The sequence below is a fragment of the Danio rerio genome, chromosome 1, assembly GCF_049306965.1.
Source record: "Danio rerio strain Tuebingen ecotype United States chromosome 1, GRCz12tu, whole genome shotgun sequence".
Taxonomy (NCBI): Eukaryota; Metazoa; Chordata; class Actinopteri; order Cypriniformes; family Danionidae; genus Danio; species Danio rerio.
The window spans coordinates 11,229,129-11,250,365 of NC_133176.1; the positions used below are offsets into that span (position 1 = coordinate 11,229,129).

The 21,237-nt window shown below is 34.2% G+C and overlaps 1 protein-coding gene across 3 annotated transcripts in view; it reads right to left on the reverse strand.

The window, feature by feature from the left end:
- The window catches only part of mad1l1 (mitotic arrest deficient 1 like 1), a 131,900-nt gene that overhangs the window by 84,402 nt on the left and 26,261 nt on the right, over positions 1-21,237 (reverse strand). For all 3 annotated transcript variants that reach the window (NM_200912.2, XM_073925006.1, XM_073925047.1), the window contains exon 10: positions 8,762-8,848. In NM_200912.2, coding sequence (NP_957206.2) covers positions 8,762-8,848 — 87 coding nt within the window. The remainder of the gene's footprint in view (positions 1-8,761; positions 8,849-21,237) is intronic.

Here is a 21,237-nt window from a genome sequence, read left to right on the forward strand (position 1 = left end):
TTTTATCACGATACACAGTATTATGATATTAAACTAAGCTGCAACAAAGGTTACTTTAACAGGTATAACAATAGAGTTTTTTGATACCAAAACTAGTATCAGAAACAATCAGATACTGCAGAAATTCTGAAATGAGTATAAGCGAGTATTTGAAAACCGATACAATCCCACCTTTTTAAATGAGACCTATGTTCGCTAGCTTTACCTAACATTGCAAACGCGTTGTCAGTTTCTCTTTACTGCACAGAAGCAGACGCTGGAAGATGTGATTTGCTACCACAATAACCAGTTAGAGCAGTAAAGAAAAGGGTAGTATACTTTTTTATTTATAAAAAAAAAAAAAACTAAAGTCAAAGATCCTTTATGCAAGCAAAGAGCTTAGAATCACCAAGCCCAGCAATAGCTCCCCGATTCCACCATTCTGGTGTGAAAGCGATCAGCCATCCATTGGATATTAATGCTGTCACGATGGCAAGCAGCTGCATTGTTTTTTATTTATTTATTTATTTAAAAAGCGCATTAAAGCTGAGATCCAAGCTGAAAGACGGAAAAAAAAACACTTACTATCACTATCATCAGCACTTTTAATAGTTTATTTTAGACTTAATAATATTCTGTTGTTCTATTGGAATTTTCATTCCAAAATAGATGCCACATGACACTAGCGGCATCTAGTGGCTGTTTCCCAAATAGCACTAGAGTGTCGCCTCTTAGTGATTCTTTGCTTTTTGATGCAAGTCATTTCACTCGGCGGCCATTTTTGAAATGCCTCTCGGGCAGTATGCTTGGGCATTCTGTCTGAATGGGAAAACATCAAACTCTCCAAAATTGCTTGCCAAGCTTACGATTGAATTTCATATTAGGAATCATCAATGAAATTAAACAACACCTGTCCCTTTAGTTTCATTTCTAAACGTCCAAATCTCACAAAATCTGCAGGAACTCATGTCTGGTCCAAGCCCCTCCCCTAGAGTATCGTCAGTCTATAGAGATCGATGACTGGATCCTGTATTAGAATGTGGGCTTTTTTCCACAATATAGCGATCGATAATTGGCTCCTGTACTAGTAGGCGGGGCTTTATTCACCATATTGACAGTTACACTTTTCCCCTCTCCAAAATATACAAGTGACATGTCTTGTGTATTCTAGGCTGTTTCTCAATATGCATTCTTATCTGTACTTGCGTTCTTGTGTCCTCTTGAAACGTCATCAACCGTTGCTGAAGTACTGTTCCAATTCAAAGTTCACATCTTGCCAAGTACAGATAAAATTCCTGGATGTGTACTTGCTCCGCCCCTTTTGCCAAGGATGCTTCGAAAGGTGACTTGTGCGAACTTAAAAAGCGCAGGTATGCCAGAATGCATTGCAATGTAACCAGCGAAAGCTAATGCAGAGGAGAAAACCTGCACGGTTTTAAAAATACTGTTGTGTTACAAATTTAAGAGTTTTCAGGCGAGAATGTAGTTGTTTTAAACTCAAGTCAGCAGTTTATTTATAAAGATAGCGTGTCTTTGGCGACCCACAGCCTGTCAGCACTAGCTTCGTCATCACCTCCCCCACCGAGAGCAGCTTTACAGCGGCCAGTTAATCACAGATATACCGCTGGATTTCATCTGTCCATTGTAGTTATTACATGTTATTTACATATAACATATTAATACATTTTGTGCATATCCAATGGACAGTTTTTGGTCTTATAAATCTATTATTTGTTCTCAGGTCTAATTTTCTAATTTTGTTACCATTTGTAATTGTGTTTAATTATGTTATGTTGGAGGCTAATAATTCTTTACGGTACATAATTATTTACTATATTTTTATTCAAATAATGTTCGATAATGTTAAACCATACACAATCTTATTTTTAGAAACTTTTTACTCTTTTAAAGTATAAAAACAGCTGTCTTCAGCAGTAACTTGGCTATAAGTGCTAACTCCCGGGAACTATTGAGAGGCTCCATAGGTGAAAAATAGTTCCATTGAAGTCAATGGAGTTGTCGCAGCTCTCCCTTTCTATGGCTCTGATGTCTACTACATACTTCCAAAATGAAAACCAATGCTGCTTGTTTACATAATGTTTAGGGACAACAAAATCCACTACACATCATATCATAATCATAACAGAATCTTCATTCAACAAGGTTACACGTTTACAGGAGTCAATTGGCTGAAAAATATCAGTAAGAGTTTTTATTTATAAACCTTTTGACAGAGCGAATCAACCAACATACACGTAATTCAATAAAATGAGAGCAACTAAGCCTATCTAAAAGCAGAAATGTGCACTGTCTATTGAAAAGGCTGTCAACAAGACTGTGTAACTGACACACCAAGGCATGTTCGATGACAGTCCACTAATGCATATAACAGCCTAAAATACTATAATTTGAGTCAAAGCCTGTGTACAGCTACAAAGAATAACTATGAATTATGAAAACTGTGTATGATGTCAGATCCAGCATTGAATGTCCATAAAAGAGCCAGTGACTGAATTGCTGTAGTCATCGCAGCCCTGCAGCTGCCATTTGAAGCAGTGTTTACCATAGAAACCCCATCTGGAAACCCATCCTTTCAGTGCCGTTTCAATGCAACAGTGTTGAAGTAATTTGTCATTTTTTAGACAACAAACTACAAAATCTGATGCCAAATAAATAGAAATCGGTTTTGATAACACAAAGTAATGAACATACACTTGAAGTCAAAATGATTCGTCCTCCTGTGAATTTTTTACAGTATTTCCTATAATATTTTTTTTCTGGATATTAATAGCCCCTTAAGCATTCTTTTTTTAGATTGTCTACAGCAGTGGTCCCTAACTGCCGGCCCGGACATCAATTGGTACCGGGAAGCAAAAGAAATGATTGATTACTTCCGTTTTATTTATTATCTGAGTCTAAACGATCTTTTATTTCGAAGGATGACTGTATTCTCTTGGTTACATCTCTGTCCACAAGCAAGCATAAAGAGTAAGAAATGGATGTCTTTGGAAAGTTTCTTTGCGAAGAGGAAAAGGCCAAGTAAAGGACCCGCAAACTGCCAAGAAATAGATCCGCAACCCATTTGTCAACAGATCAGATGAATCCACCATCTCTGTGCAAGAACTGAACAGTACTGTGACGGTTGGGTTTAGGTTGGGGCGGGGGTAGGCGTAAATAAAATACAATTTATTGGGTAATTTAATAAATAACATAAATAGTACTTGATACAACTACTGTTTTTACATTATTGTGACAGTTGGGTTTAGGGTTGAAGTAGGGGTAGACGTTAATAAAATACAATTAATGAGAAATTTAATAAATAATATAAATAATTCTCATTAACTTCCAGCCACAACTGTATGTGATCTAGCAACAACCAGAATGCACCTGCACTAAGTACGAGGTGGTCAAAGGTGAAGCGAAAGCAGAGACTATGACAGAAAAAAACGTATGACGTTTATGTTATTGACATTAACAATTATTTAGCCCTGGTTTAATCAGTTAACCAAAAAAAAAAAATAGAAAAAATGTGTATTTGTTGCCAATATCATTGATTAAGCATCACCACTGAGGTACCTAAAGCAATTATGGTTTGAATCCAAAATGTTATAGGACATTGATTCAAGCCTGCTTCAACTACTGTCTGCAATTAACAAGAACCAAAGACTCACAAAGGCATTATTTTCCACTCAAAGCGAATTGCTTGGCCAAAAAAAAAGCCAATATCTGCTAGAAACAATAAAATGTAAGCTACTTAAAGAGATAATTCACCCAAAAATGAACAATTACTTAATTTACTCATCCTCAAGCGTTTCCAAACCTTTATGAGTTTATTTCTTCAGTTAAATACAAAAGAAAAATATATTTTGAAGCAAGCTGGAAAACTGCAACCATTGTGTTACGTGCCTGGGAGTGTTGCTTTGTTATTCCCTCCTCTACTTTCTGTTTTTATTTCCTGTCAGCTATTCTTCTAAAATCTAGGTGTTATACGATTGGCTCACAGTGTTTTCACGTGTGGACCAATGAGGGATGGATGGGGCTCGTTTAATCGCTCCAGTGATGACTCGCACCAGACTGTGGGGAATCCTTCGTCTCGTCACTGCTCTTTGTCTTTCTGTGTGACACTTGTGTGTTTAACCTGTTCTCTGGTTCGCTTCATTATTTTGAGTTGTACATCTATTCTGAACATCCAAACTAAAATGGCTTAAATTTACTAAAAGGGAAGTGAAAGTAAAGTACGTCACGTGACTAACATATTACATACACGCAGATGATTCTTTGTTAATCCATAAGCAGGGTATATGCAGGAACCCTAAAGGTAATTCTAATACCTTTGTAAGACTTTTTTAAAGAATATTAAGACCTCATCACCACTTCAAGTTCTATTTAGTATCAAACTTTTCACTTTATAAACAGTTGTTGTTAAATAAACCAATGGAGCACAATTATGCAACAGAACTCTGATAAGCTCAGAAGAAACAAAGCTTGAAAGAATAAATTGTGCAGTTGTTTTCAGCAACAGGCTTCAGCCACTGTTTAAACTCGTCTTTCTCCAACTAGCAGTAGACAAAAACTAATTTTCCCATTTTGCCATCTGTTTCGCTCTATGGTTTCACTCCATGTGGAGAGCCCGAACCAATCGCATGGATCGAGCACGCCATTGTAAATATAAGGAGGAAAATATATATATTAAGCTGTTTTGGTATCAAACACTTTGGACAATGCTTAAATTTAAGACCTTGTTAAATTGCGTTTAAGACTTTTTAATACGTTTAAGGGCCTTAATTGTCTCATAAATGATTTATCAACTATTAAAACTTTTTAAGACCCTGCAGACACCCTGATAAGGTAAAAAGCGGGTGCTTCCCTCTGTTTGTTTGTTCTAGGGAGTGCAGTTGTAGTAAGGGGTGTGTGACACCAAAGATGCTTTTTTTCCCATTTTCAGCTTTCTCTTTAGTTATTTAAAAGTGTGGAAGGGTTAGTTGGCAAGTTTAATTTAATTCGTTATTTTCTTTGATTTGACACCACTTAATTTCCTTTCCTCTGTCAGGTTTGTTTCAATTTGCTTATTTGTTTCTTTTGCATTTATTTTACGCATTTGTAAATATACTTTGGGTGATTAAATATTTATTATTTTCTCTCTATCTTTATCATTGTAAATAAAGCTAACCACTTTTTGCCACATGCATTCATAGCAGCTAATGTCTCAGGGGAATTGGGTTGTCATAAATATGTTTAGCCCTTTCATCCTTACGGAGTATTTGTTTTTCCTACAGGGAAGTCAATTGTTACAGGTTTCCAGCCTTCTTTAAAATAACTTATTATGTGTTCAACAGAAGGAAACTCAAACAGGTTTGGAACAAGTAAATGTTGAGTAAATGATGATAGAATTTTCATTTTTGGGTGATCTATCCCTTTAAGAAACCATTCTGGAAAAGAACCAGAGACAGCCCCAACTTCTTCCATATAAGACAAAATGACAGCAGACTCATTACTTTGCAAAGCTGTTTTAGACGACATCATAGTTCATAATTAGCCCAATCTCAACACTCCGCTCATTAGTGAGATTTGATATTGTCAGAGTTTGGTTTGACTTGACTGCTCAAGTGACGAGCCGCAGCACCGACACGCACCGACTCCCATCCACCAATTACTGTCCGACAATTAAAGCAAGAGAGAGACCAGAAAGAGCTTCAAAGAGATGGGCTAATGCTGGCCGGAGAATCTCCAGAAAAGACCCCATTACTGCCTTTGAAAAAACAGCACAGGATGAAAAGAGACCCACATTAGAAGCCTTGTCAAATAATGACATTTGTATGCACAAAAAAAAAGTCACACAGAGTGTTGGTGAAATGAGAGAGACTGTCCTGACGCTTGGCTTGAGGGACGGATCACACGCTCTGAAGTAGAGCTGTCACTCACAAGCGAAGGTTCAAAAGAGACTGTCCATCTCCATTCTTACAGAGGATGTCAAATTTCAGAAAGCATGAAGTGACAGTGAGACTAGACTGCATCAAAAATTTAACATGAAATTTCATCAGATTATAGGTACTCTGTTCTATGATATGAAGAAGAAAAAAAAACTCAGGAACTGTAGAAATTAGACTATTAACTGAGTTTTATTGTCATTATTATTATTACTTCCCATCAACTTTAAAAAGTTACAAACACCAGTAGAAGTTATACGGAACACCTACTGTAAACCACAATTAAAAGTCACAATTCATGGTATTAACATACCATTAACTACAACTGCTAGCTTAATAAACTACAAATTACTAAGTTCTTACACATTTCCAACTTTAAATTCCAACACTTTTCAAGCACTTTCAATGTGCATTTTTATACTTTTCCAGCACCTAACAACCACGGTAAACTACATTTACTGTATATATGCTGTATTCACTTTTTCACATTTAAATCCATTTTGCTATTTTAAAAAACACAATATGCAGTTTTAACTTAAAGTGTTGAAAAATTAGCTTAGTCAGATTGTGTCTGGGTGTAGAACCAAACTTTCATTCATGATATTTCATGTGCAATGCTATTAAATCCTTAAGAGAACAATTTTATACACTTGCACAAATGCTCCCAAATATATTTTGAGCCTGCATAGCTAAAATTTCAGGCGTATATGCAATTTCAAATTCAAGCAGGTTCAAGCACTTTGTCCAAAATACAAGCACTTTACTAACCTTGAAAACTCTATATTAAAAATCAAGCATTTTCCAGGATTTCCAGCAGCTGTACAAACCCTGTAATTAGCTGCTTATTAATTGTAAGTATGATAAAAGTTGGGTTTTGGGTATGATTAGGGCTGTAGAATATTATTATACTTTATAACTACTAATGCACAGTTAATATCTTAATAATAGTCTGGTAAGCCAGTAGTTAATATAATTAATTGTGACCTAAACTAAATAGTTACCAATTATAAATACATATTAAATGATAAATATAGAAATATAGCAAAACAAAATTTAATCTCTGAATGCACTGAATTTACTAGGTATGCGTTTTAGCAAAATGTTAATATTAATTTTATTCTTTAAATTCATAATATTTATTAATGAGCATTTGTTTTAACCAGAAAATGGTAACTGAACAAAATAAATTGCTTTATTTTTTTGTATTATAACAGGGTTAATTCACCACAAACAAATTTCTTAACTCTATAGCAATACTAAAATACTGGTATCACAGTCTAAAACAAATACAAACATCTCTAAAAACACATTTTATGGTATTTTGACCAGTTGGATTAACAGTTTATTTGTTATGCGTTTGAGTAAAATAAATATTTAATTTTGCAAACAACTGATGTAAAAAAAAATTAAAATATGCCTTTATATTATGTTTATATTCATATGCATATGTCATATTATAATATGTTTATATTAATTTTTAGACAACACAATAGCAGTTTTAACTTCAAAAGAGTTAGAAAATCAGCATTTTATGGAATCACACAATTTCAAAATGAATCATTCCTTAATTTGATCATTTTGTCATTTTATGAAGAAAAGACTAGAAATTTGTTACAGAAATTAAACAAATGTGATCAATTTACTTAAACAAATGCCTAGTAAATCCAGTACACGCAGAGAAATGTAGAATTGAAGTTGTCTCTGTGTTGTACCTACACATACATAAACATCTTTTAATAGATTCTTTTATTTAAAAGGCAAACTATAAAGCCACTAATAACACAAGTTAAAGTACTAAACTGGCTTCTCTTCAGCTTATTGCACTTGAATAAATGTTTAAAGATGTTAATGTAATGACAATGCAATAATGGCTGACAAGAAACCATACACTGTAAACCCTAATGTTGTCTTTACTTAAACAATCAAGCAAAGTTGACTGGACATTACTTAAAATTTAGCATTTTGGTCCTGTCACCTAAAACTATGAGTTAATTCAACTTGTATACAATGAAAATGCATAAACTTAACATTTCAAGTATAGTAAGCTCAAATTCACAATTAATCCTTGAAAAAATAGGCAGTTTTTAATGTCGTCTTGATTGTAAAAGTCTAATATGTGCAACCTTTTAGCAAGGTCTCTTTTTAATCAGAAAACAAGGCTTTATGTATAATTATTCACCATAATGGGAATAAATGCCTACTTATTTTTCTTTTAAACATTTTTTCATGGTACATTATATAACTACACACACAGACACACGCTGAACTGAACAATTTAAATATAATTACCAAACCGGCAAGTTAAATAAACGTAAACATGCAAGTTTTGGGAGACTCTGTTACTCAGTTAAATTGAGGCAACGAGTTTACTCAATTAATTTAGTTCAGTCTGCTTATTAGGGTTTTCAGTGTAAGCAAAAGTCTAATTCTGTATACCAGTCTACAGCAACAGCTAAGATGTGAAACTTTGCAAATTACAGATTTGATTTGTGAATTTATTTAGTCATTTAACCTTAAGCAATAGTGAAAAAAATATAGCACAGAGCCTGCAGGAATGAGTAAAATTATGCACAATAGCCACAGTCCTGTGCTACTATTCAGGCCCTGGCAGGCACAAACAGTGCAGTAATTAGCTGATGTTTTGTAGAGGAATGAAAACAGGTTACACCACAACAATTATTTACACTTGCACAGATGCTTTTTCACGCAGCACAAAGTAACATTTATGGAGCATATGCAATCCAATAGTCACAAATTTAAGCCTTTAAAAGTTTCAGACTCATCTCTGAACTCTCTTAAATCAAGAGCGAAGAATCAAAATTCATTACCCGAAGTCTAAAACTGTGTGTATTTACCTGCTATTGAGGCTATAGTTCTGCTGTTTGAAGTTCAGTTCTCGCTGCTGAATCTGTATCACCTCCCTGGATAAATCCTCAGGTTTCCTATAAAAAATATAATAATAATTGGAAAGTTAAAAAAGAGGAACATGTACCAATTCACATATATATTAGCAACAAGAGAGATGAAAAGGGCATGATTAGCTCACAAAAATGGGAAAAGTTCAATCAAAGTCATTTTCCGCAAATGCTCAGTATGTGCTTCACCTTCAGATAATGCTGACCAATCACCTCTGAAGGACCAAATGCAATATTAAAGAAGCAGTTTTGAATGTTAGAATAATTTAATACTAGGCTGGCAAATCAAGTAACCTATTTTTAAAATTTGGGCTGTGTCTAAATTTTCTGAGATTGAAGAAAGAATTGAATGCTACAATGCAATAAATACTACATGTCTGGTAAGCAGAGTTAGTTGTAACATGTTCAACAGTAACGCATTACTGTATTCTAATGGCATTTTTGAGGAACGCAGTAATGTAACAAATTACATTTTAGATGTGTGTGATTTGATTACAGTTATTAAAGTCAATGTAATTGCATTACTTACTGTACATTACAAATATAGTTTTTGGAAGAAAAAAATGCTTTTTTTAAATGTATTCTGCTGCAGCTTTAGTTAACAAGCATGTGCTTTTAAATTGTTAAAGAACACAAGCTGAAATGGTTGCTGTTTAGAGTGGCTGCTACTTAAAGTGTAAGTACAGACATTACATTGATATCTCTAGCTATTTTTCCATCCAAAAATGTGAATTAACTCAATGCGCAAAACTGGAATATCTCATAAATGACGTGCGAATAAAGCAGCGTTTCCATCCAACAAGTCAAAGCGAACAAAAACGTCACTTCCTGATTAACTGGCGCCAAATACCAACAGTAAAAACAGAATTTACTGCAGTAGGAGAAGCTGTGTCAATCTTTTCAGACGCGGCGCACAGACGCTCTTGATTCTGGAGGTCATTAATAATATAATAACACTAATAGCTAGACAGTAAGGCGTTTTAGAATGACCAAAACAACATTTCAGATGTTTTACAATTATCTCAACTTGCCGATTTGTCCATTCACACACATTTCTTTAATCGCATGACTTCTTATAACAAAAATCACACAACTTTTTTTAATGTGCATACTGGAATTTGTTCGGTAGAAGTGTTTCCATCACAGTTTATGCTCTTCTCATGGAATTGAAAGTTTATCCTACTCAGTTACGCGCATGTGTTTTTATGCGCATTTTCGAAATGTATGCGCATCTTGGCTTTTTCATCAACCGTTTTTTATACACATCCAAAATGCACATGAAATTGGAAACGTACATTAGCTATAGTGTGTATATAAAAATTTTGCTGTGAAATGCAGTCTATGTCCAATCTCTAAAGAACTTTCGACTGCTTTTAACTCAACCAGCCACTTGTACAAGCACTTCAATAGAAAGTATTCTGTAACAATACTCATCACCAAGGAGGACACCAGTGCCCAAAAACACAGCAGCCCAAGTCAGGCTGAATTGAAATTTTTGTACAGGATCAGGAGTGAAGGCATCTTCTGAATGTGAAGAGAAGCTTGGGGCTGGTCACATATTTTGTCTTTTGCATGCGCGTATTGGAAGTGCATATTGCACGTGCACGCCTTTCCCAGGCGCACAGAGTTGACATGCGCAAGTCATGCGACAAGAATGATCAGCTTCATACTTTGGAATATAGACATTTAGGTAGACTAATTACCTCAGACAAACACAGAACACCCAAACACTGCAGCACTTTTTCATATAATGGATGTCAATGGTTACAGGTATTCAGTTTTCTTCTTTTGTGTTTAAAAAAGACAAACAGGTTTGGAACAAGTGAATGATGAAAGAATTTTAAGTTTTGGGTGAACTCTTTACAGCTGCGGTCACACTGGAGTTTTCTCCCCATAGACTTCCATTCATACGTACGCGAATGCGTCAGACCGGAAACACAAGGTTACGCGTCAAGTTTCGCAGGTGCGAAATTGCATCACTTGACTGCGGGAGACAAATCGAGGATCAAAACATGACCTCTCTGGACAGAAGTTTTAGATATGGAGCAATCACTCGCTTTTGAAATGTCTAATCATCTTGTGTAATCCCGCCCCTTTCGCAGAGCCGTACGACAGAATTTCCCATGCTCAAACTCTAGTGTGATTGCAGCTTCAGTCTTTTGAATGTCAAGCTGCTGCGATCAACCCATTGTAATGTTTTTCAATGAATATTAAATTACTGAAAGAGCTGCAGTTTATTTTGTATTTTTGCAGGCATGTTTTATATGCTTTAAAAGTAACTTCAAAGAAAAGTAATGAGTAATCTGATTAGTTTTTACATTAAGAAATTTGTAATGTAATGTAATCACTAATCAGATTAACAATTTCCAGTAAAAGTCAGTAATTTGTAATTCATTGCTTTTTAAAAGTAACTTACCCAACACTGCTGGTAAGTAAAATTATATAAAAACAATGTTAATGTCATATACTGCACATTTCTTTCTAGGTTGATTGATAGCACAAATAAAACAAAAAATCGTTATGCATATCAGGTCAACTTTAAACAGGCAAAGTTAATCATCTCCAACAAATGTCTCTCTTCATTGTGGGTGGCAAGCAGCCTATAAAAGACCCCAAACTGTAAAAAGTCTAAAAACTCGCTCTCAAACTAGAACCCATTCTACAAAAGACTCATTAGCACCTGCTAATGAAACACAAAGTCATTCATGCATTCATAGTAGTCTCTGTTGCTAACAGAAATGAAGTTTCTCGAGCCCAAAGCTGTAACATTTCGGCTTTTTTAATTAAAAGTACAACTGATTACAACAAAGTGTATCCCCCTGACTTTGTTTTTCTGAACTTTCTGAGAGACATTTCCAACTCACAACCACTTTACTACAAAGCATAGTGGTTTTGTCTCTAGTTTTTGTTACAGTAACACTTTCTATGAAGCTCATGCTCATACTGAATTATACCTCAGTTTAGAATGATTTATAAATAGCATAACAATTCTATAAATGTATGCACAAAAACATGATGACAGTTATAGCTACATTTATATTAGTGCTATTAATTCTTACTAGTCATGCATTTCATTTTTCCATATACGTGTTTATAACACATTATACACTGATTTATAAGAGTAAATTAGTCGGTCAGAATTGTCATACACCCGGTGCAATGAGGCACAAGGCGCAACGCAATTGTTGTTTGCTAGTTTCAGCTTGGCACAATAGTAGTTTTGATGTTTTTGCACCACGCTGTTTAAATAGCAAATGCATTCGCGCTCATGTGCGCCCATAGGCGTTCTGGTCTAAAAAGGGAGGCGTGTCGAGGTGTATTGCTGGCGCGTTGCTATTTTGAGAAACTATAACAGATTTTTCAATACCAGAACAAAGCCGGTCTATTGTCCAGCGCAGAGCGCGTTAGTTATGCGCCTCGCTTATACACTGCTTAATACACACAAGATGTAGAGCAATACGCAAATATCTTTACATATGAAAAAGAATTAAAATATTAAGGACATATATGTAGGATATAATAAGGATATAAATATAAAGGATTAAAATATTAAAAAACATTATTTTCTAGCCTATATAAATATAAAACCACTGCCTTCATGCCTTCTTCATCTCGGAAGGCTTTTTCAGTTCATTCACGAAAAATTATTTTTATATTTGTTTTATTAAAAACAAGCTTAGATTTGCCCCCTTGTCAGGTTTCAGACCATATGGCGCACAGCATGTGTATTTGGATATAACTCAGTTTTGTGAATATTTTTCGTTAATATTGGTCATTTATTCATTGGCTGGAAATTAGAACTGAATTTAGAAATAGTTTTGAAAAATTTGCGCTTAAACGAAATGAATTATTTATAGGCCAACTGATGTCTGTGCGTACAAGGTTTCCCTGTCCACGAGAGCGAAAGTGAAAGTTAATAACTTATCACTCATTCTTGCGCTGTAGATGCTCTGTTTAACTGTTTCCTTGCAAGTGAAATGCTCAGTTTTTCCACTTCCACTTACTTTACGTTATGTAAATAGCAAATGCACCATGACTCTTGAAGGGAATGGGAGATGAGACTCTGATTGGTTTATTCTCAAAACGCACCTATATCATTAAGAAAATAAGCTCAACACTTTTAGACCATGCGCCACGGCTCAAAACGAATTTTTCCGCCATTTTATTAGTAAAAGTGGATTCTGACGCGCACTGGATGCGTTTGTGCCATGCGCTTTGCACTTTGCGCAAGGACCGTCAAAATTGAGCACTCTGTTAAAGTTACAAAGACAGATAAGTAGCACTTTTAATAGTTTTATGTTTACTATAAAATGGTTATGTTTAGGTTTTAGGGTCAGTTTAAGCGGAAAATTGTATCCTATTTTCACTTTACTCGATCACATCAATGATGCATTCATAAAGGTGTTAAGGCTTATCAATAATATAAAACCATTCACTATCATTATAAATACAATCATGACTGACTGGCTGACTGTAAATCAGTGTATAATGTGATATGAAGAACTCATAAGTCACTAATAAGTCTTAATACCACTATTATAAATGTAGCTTTAACTGCCATTAATACATTATATTACTTCTGTGTCTTTAAAGATACATGTACAGATTTGTGCTTAATTATAAATAATTATAAACCATCATGAGCACTTTATATAATTGACCATGGACACATCATAGAAAGCGTTACACTTCTTTCTTAAAAAAAAAAGGGGAAAAAAGAAAAAAAAATATCACAATAGAAATATTTCAAGTTAATTATCACCAGGGCACAATTTTATAAACTGACTAATCCAAATGAACAGCAATCTTCATTTAAAAGTTTTGACTAAAAAAAATTCTTAAAATCCCACACAGAGTCACAGGGCTCTACCGTTTTGGTATTGTCAATCTCCTGAAAAATGTTACGTTTGCCTTCAACTCTCAGCACAATAATTTAGTAGCAATATACAGCGATCAACATCTACAATACAAGCGTACAAAATCTCATTTATGTTGTAGCTCTCAACAGAAATCCCCCCAAATCTCTCATTTAAATTCATATTTTTAATAGGAAGCTATACAATATTATATTTGTGCATATACATTAGATTAGTCAGTACTGAAGCCAAATCTGGAACTTATCTAACAAAATAACTTATGATTATGGTTAAAAATTAGTACACGCAAATGTAAATGTTATCGTTTAATAAAAAAATTAAAAAGATCAAATTAAGAAAAACAAAAAAGCATAAAACTGGTGAAATTTTGTAGTTTGAAGTTTTCCAAATATTTAGCACATATTTAAATGTATTATCTTTCAATTTCTAAAGAAATTCAGTCACTAAAACATTATTTTAATAAATACAGTGAGTACGGAAAGTATTCAGATCCTCTTAAAATCTTCACTCTTTGTTATATTGCAGCCATTTGCTTAAAACTTTAAATTCATTTTGACACAGATAAAATAACGAAGGAGTGGCTTTACAACAACTCTGTGTGACTGTTCTTGAATGGCCCAACCAGAGCCCTGACTTAAACCCAATTGAGTATCTCTAGAGAGATCTGAAAATGGCTGTCCGCAAACGTTTACCATTCAACCTGTCAGAACTGGAGAGAATCTGTAAAGAGGAATGGCAGAGGATCCACAAATCCAAGTCTGAAAAACTTCTAGCTGTATTAGATCAAAAGGGTGCTTTTACTAAATACTGACCAAAGGGTCTGAATACTTAAGACCATGTGATATTTCAGTTTTTCTAATTTAATAAATCTGCAAAAATGTCAACAATTCTATGTTTTTCTGTCAAGATGGGGTGCTGTGTGTACATTAATGAACAAAAAATGAACTTGACTAATTTTAGCAAAAGACTGCAATATAAAAATAAGTGAAAAATTTAAGAGGATCTGAATACTTTCTGTACCCACTGTATATCCGTTCAATAAGTATGTTTTGTTTAAATGCACCAAAATGTAATATCTATATTCACTGAGAAACAGAAAAGATGTACTCGTGTATGTTGAGCTCTGTATACAATGCTTAAAATATTCATATGTATGTGTATACAGCATACACAGCTAACGGACTGGGTTATGCATCTAATGATCACAGGGCATGTTAAATTACGTTTCCTCATCTTTGATTTGCATAATTTATGGAGCCGTCAACATCAAACAAAAGGCTTGTGATCTTAAAAATCACACCCACAGCCAGACACGATTTCAATGCCTTTGCTAAAGTTCGACAATTCCCTTTAACATTGCTGTGAAATCGCTATCCTATGGCTGGCACCTTTGTTCAGCATTCGACATGAAAGCTAATTCTGAGGACAATTGGTTCAGCATTCAAACAGCAGGAATATTGCCACAGAGGGAACATAAAGGAACAGAATCATTTTTTGGGAGTATGAATTACTCTTCTCTTCTTCACAGAGAGACGAAATGAGTCTACTGCACACAAAAAAAGAAAGTCCCGACCGCTGCACTTTTCTTTGCTGAGACAAAACAATGAGAAGATATGACACCGGTTTCTTTTATTTGCAGAATCCCCGCGAGAGTTACATTGCTCACCCAGGTAAAACATGAGAGAGCAGAATGAAACTACCGCCTGACATATTTATACTGCCGGTGTATCTGGTGCTTCGCAGGCCTGGGGAGCAGAGAGAGAGAGCGGAATGAGAAATGTTCAATGATCAATAAGAATCCAAAATCATATTTCTGCTCCACCAAAGCGAGACAGGCACTTTATACTCATTCGCCGTGCCATTATTCTCTCGGAGGCATGAAAAAAAGCATCGAGAAGAGTTTGATTGCATCCAGTGTTTCGCCTATGAGTGAGCATATTCCTGCATTCAAACACCTCAGCCAAGGCCATGTCGCAATTTAAATAGAGGAAATGCATACAAACAAGAGTAAAGACCTTCACTGAGTAAAAAAAAAAAAAGCTCTGAGGAGGAAGGAGCTATATGGGAATTTAGACTTTGACAAGATATGTGAAGAATATTAATAAAAAAAAAATGTGACCATTTAAGTGTTGGTTGAAAATAATAATCATTGAGTATGTTTACAGTCACACTAATAATCTGATTTAAATATGATTCAGGCAATACTCTAATTAAGAGTCTACCATGAAACATTGATTTTTGATCAATTTAATTCGGCTAATGTCGTAATCGAACTAAACAGAAATCGGATAAAGATGTGGAGTAGGACTGTGCAATTAATCGAAATTGAATCGCAATTTGAAACAATGTGATTAGTTAATCGTAAGAGGCTGCAACATAAAATATGTATACATGTAAACAAGAATAACGAATAACATCAGAGGTTAAGTGCTTGAAAACCAGTCCGCTATGAAAGTTAAACATGCTAGAATTTCAGCAAGGCATCGCAGACATGGTAATGATTGTCGTGAGCTGCCACATTACATGAGAAGAAACGATTAAATCTTGTGTCACGATGTACATTTGTCATTTATGACTGCCCACGACACCCTACATCAAGGAAATCATGCCGAAATCGAGTGATCTGACCGGGGCTTTACAACGATCCAATTGAGTGAGCACACTTTCGTTCCGCAGACAATAAACAACAAAGAAAACAAACAGAAAAGCGCTGAAAAGTGGGATTAAGGCGTCTGCTGCTTCTGAAGCTTTAACAGAGGAAATTATATCAAAGAAAAACAGCATTTACAATATGGGAATTTTTTGGTTTCAAAGTCACAGACAGCGAACAAAAACAGGTCATTTTTAAGAGCTGTTGCAGAACTGTTGTCACGACTTACAGATTATTGAGCTGAAGCTTGAATTAAATTAAAATCAGCTTGAAGCTTGAATTAAATCATAAATCAAAAAATAAAAAAATAAAAAATAAAAGTCATTTAGGACTTTTCACTGCATTTTGTGACAGAATATTCCATACACAGACGGCTGTTTGACACTATTCTCTGCACTTACCGAGTCAGTGAAGGACCACAGACACATACAAACGTTTTTTTTTCTCCCATTTGTGGTGCGGTATGAAATTCCATTAAAACAACACTCTTCAGCAGTTCCTCGCATGCAATATCTCGTTTGTCACAGGGCCATGCATGAAATGTTACCAAAGGAAAATGAAAGTGCCAACCTGCAGTTACAGTAAATTTGGCAAATTAATAATAAAACACCCAAAATTAGATGAAACTCCGCAGGAAATGTGTATGGCGTGGCGACGCAATGACGTTAATCAAATTATGGACTATAGCATGTAAATGGGATGATGAAAGGAACACTTAAAAGCAACTCATGTAAACACCTTAATCATATTATTGTCTTATTCAAATTAAGGCAAATAATTTGATTACTGATGTCCATGTAAATGTAGTCATTGTTGCAATTAATAAACACTTACAGTTGAAGGTTTTGTTTTGTTTATCACATTCAAACAAACACAGACATTGAAAATCAGGTTTTCTTATTCAGTATTTGTTAGCAGTATGGTGAATAATAGGCATGGGACGATAACCGGATTCAAGGTTTACCGGGGTCAGGAAAATGTTCTGTTATACTGATCCTACAACCTTTTTTTTTTTTCAGTTTTTTTATTTTATTTAGTTTTTAGGAAAACAGTATCTCCAGCAGAATACGACCCTCCACATCAAAAGCCACTGGTAAGCCCACAATTCAAGAAACAATTGGAAAACAAATCCCTTATGCACCAACATCCAAGCATGCTACAGACCTGAGGTCTGTTCTTTATTCCTCTCCTAAATTATCTAAGATGACTTGACAGATCCTGGGTCGATTAATCTTGATAACTGGTCTCTGGCTAATTTGGTTCTTCATACAAATTCGTTAATCAGATTAAAACGTCTGGATGAACTGATCTGAGATCAATGTGTGTGTTGTAAAGGACCGATTTATCGATCCTCGAAATCATGATCAGCAATGCCAGGATTAGATGAAAGCACAGCAGCGTAATGACATCATCCAATTAATAATCAATTATCCATGTAAGCAAAATTACCAATGAACCTCCAACCTGATTTCACCAAGTAAGACATGTTCCTGGAGTAACATCTATGTTGATCCTGGACCAACATTCCAGTCAGCCAATCAGAAATAAGGCATATGTTTACAGTTTGTGTTAACTTTAGGCTTACAGTTATTGCACTTCTATGTGATTGTTATGCATCTATTATTCCCTTCTGTTTTCTGTAAATTATGGTTGGGTTTAGGGGTAGTGAATAGGTATGGATTACATTTTGGAACAAAAATTACGTTATAGGATCAACATAGACGTTAATGCAGGATCGCATTGCACTTGGCAAAATTATGACATGCAGACGTGAACAGTGCAGTGGCTTACTTTTTATTCACTAGAAAATAAAGATATCCAAAGATGCTTTAAGTTGTAAAAAAAAAATGTTTAAGAAAATAATAATAACAGTAAAGGTAAATGATTTATCTAAATTATTTAGCCTGACATGTTTACAGTTCCTAAATATTTTAAATATTTCTAAAAAATAAAAAGGGCGCGTTTAAAAGGGACATATTTTAGAGCAGTAATTGTGATACTGTAATACCAGAATATTGTTATCAAAGGTTATCATACTGTCAGAATCTTATAAAGGCCAGTGCCTAGTGAATATAACAGTGGTTTTATTTATATGCCCCTAAATGCATCCCTTTTTTTTTTTTTTTTAACAAGTATGGTAAATGTTTATTGTTATATTGGTGCACATGCCTTAAATAAAAAAAAAACAGACAGAATTGTTGCAATTGCTTATTCAATATAAGCATTTCCGAAAATCTTTTTTCTTTTTATTTTTTTTACATCTAAACGGCTGCAATATCTGATAGCCCTACTTAAAGTCTTTAGAGAATACATTTTACCCAAAAAGCTTTTCCACTCCAATCCATATGATGTGAACACGATCACAGATCTGCTGTAGAAAATTACAGCACTTACACAACATTACAAGCATCTGTTCGAGAGTTTAGATGTGACAGATGAGGAACAGAGCTGTCGTGACTGCAGTTTAGTTGAAGGAACACCCAAGACTGAAATATTCTTGCTGGGAAAGTCAAACAAATCTATGTATTTCCAATTAACACATTTTGATTGCTACTGTAAACATCAGTGTTTATAGTCAATAATAAACAAATAATTAACATATATTTTTCATATACTTCTACATAACTGCTCCCTCTGGGTCAAACACAGAGGACCCAGATCATTTGGATTTGAATCAATAATGTTATCTACGTTCAGTGGATTTCTGTAAAATCACTATACATGACCATACACTGAAGACTTTGGGTATACAGTAGGGCTGCACAATACATCATTTCAGCATCAATATCACAATGTGTGAATATGCAATAGTAATATCACAGGATCAGCAATGTCAAGTTCACCACCATTCAGAACATGATTTGTGGAGGCATTACAAAGTTAAACACTAAAATAGTCAAAGATTTTCATACGAATGTGTTTTTAAGACCTGTGACTGTGTAAGATTTAAGCAAACTTATTCCAAGAGGTTACAAAGGTATATAAAGCTAAATTAATTGTATTTAATTATTTATACAATGAATACTATACGGTGTTATTTTATATATTATCATTGAACTTCAATACTGTTACATTCCACGGAAAACCTTCAAATTGATTTGTGTTCAATTGTATTGTATTTTAAGCAGATAGTTCTCTACAATATAATCCCAAACAATGTAAAATTCTGAACTATTTCCAAATAGATTTACAGGTCATCCTGTGAAATTATATATTGCACTAAGCAAAAAAATGCAATGCCAGTTTTTGTCCAATATCGTGCAGCCTTTATACCATGTAAAAGGTTATACAAAGCAAAAACAAACACTAATTTATGATCCAATAAAGAGTCTCTCTGGGTCTGTTACAACAATGAATGCTGCTGTAAATAATTGATTAAATTGACTTTACATATTAGGATACAGTTATACTTACTTGAATGTTTTGGTTAAATGAAAAAAAAGGAGCTACAAGACGGAAGGTACACTGAAAAAAAACTATTCAAAGATAATTCCTTGGATTTACAGAACGTTTAAGGTAAGTGGTTGTAAACTATTTATTTTGGCTGAATTTAAACAAACAAATTAAGTTGAAGATTACTAAACTTGATTTGTTTGGTTAAATTCAACATATATAAATTGTTTGCAACGATTTGCAGACATTATTTTATTCAGTGTAGTTGCCTTGCACTTTCGTGTTGATGTTGTTGTTTTTCCCTTGCATTACACCATGCGTGTCATTTAAAATCTAGATAATGCTTCAATCCCAAAATACCATCTTAACTCCTGCACAATGCAAATGTTCATTCCTGACGATAGGAAGTGCACAAAACAGGAAAAAGAAAAAGAGCTGAAAATACACAGATGTGGGAGACATGGCGTATAGTTTGGTTATGACTTGGGTTAAGACATGTCTGCTTTATTTTAAAAAATAAATATACATGCCAAAAAAAACTGATACATTCAGAAAAAGCAACAAGCTTCAGTTCTGGATGCACCGTGAGCTATCTTGAGATTTCATACTGTGAATGTGAACGTCATTTTATGTCAGGTTGTCATTCAACGTCAGAAACTTACATGGAGATTCTGCTTCTCACTCTTGGAAAACACAGTAAGAGCTATCCCTGGCAGAAACATTTCAAAAGCTACTCTTTAGGATTTAATATGCACACATTATATACTAATATGGACATTTCTATACAAAAAGTACCAGCCCAATGACAGCTCTCTTACCTTTGTTTCTGAGTGTATAAATAAAACAAATTCTAAAGAAATCCCAAATCAAAACCAATTCATGATATTCATTTTTTAAAATTACATCTTTGTTTAATACAACACTTACAGTTGAAGTCAGAATTATTAATTACCCTAAATTTTTAGCCCCCGTTTATTGTTTCCCCAAATTCTGTTTAAAAGAGAGAAGATTTTTTCAACACATTTATAATAGTTTTAATAACTCATTTCTAATAATTGATTTATTTTATCTTTGTCATGATGACAGTAAATAATATTTGACTAGATATTTTTTCAAGACACTTCTATACAGCTTAAAGTGACATTTAAAGGCTTAATTAGGTCAATTAGGTTAACTAGGCTGGTTAGGGTTATTAGAGAAGTTATTGTATAATGATCGTTTGTTCTGTAGTCTATAAAAAATATAGCTTAAAGGGGCTAATAATTTTGTCCCTAAAACGGTGTTTAAAAAATTTAAAACTGCTTTTATTCCAGTCGAAATAAAACAAATAAGACTTTCTCCAGAAGAAAAAATATTATCAGACATACTGTGAAAAATTTCTTGCTCTGTTTAACATCATTTGGAAAATATTTTAAAAAGAAGAAAAAAAATTCAAAGGGGGCTAATAATTCTGACTTCAACTGTATATTTTAGAGCAGTAATCACAATACCGTGAT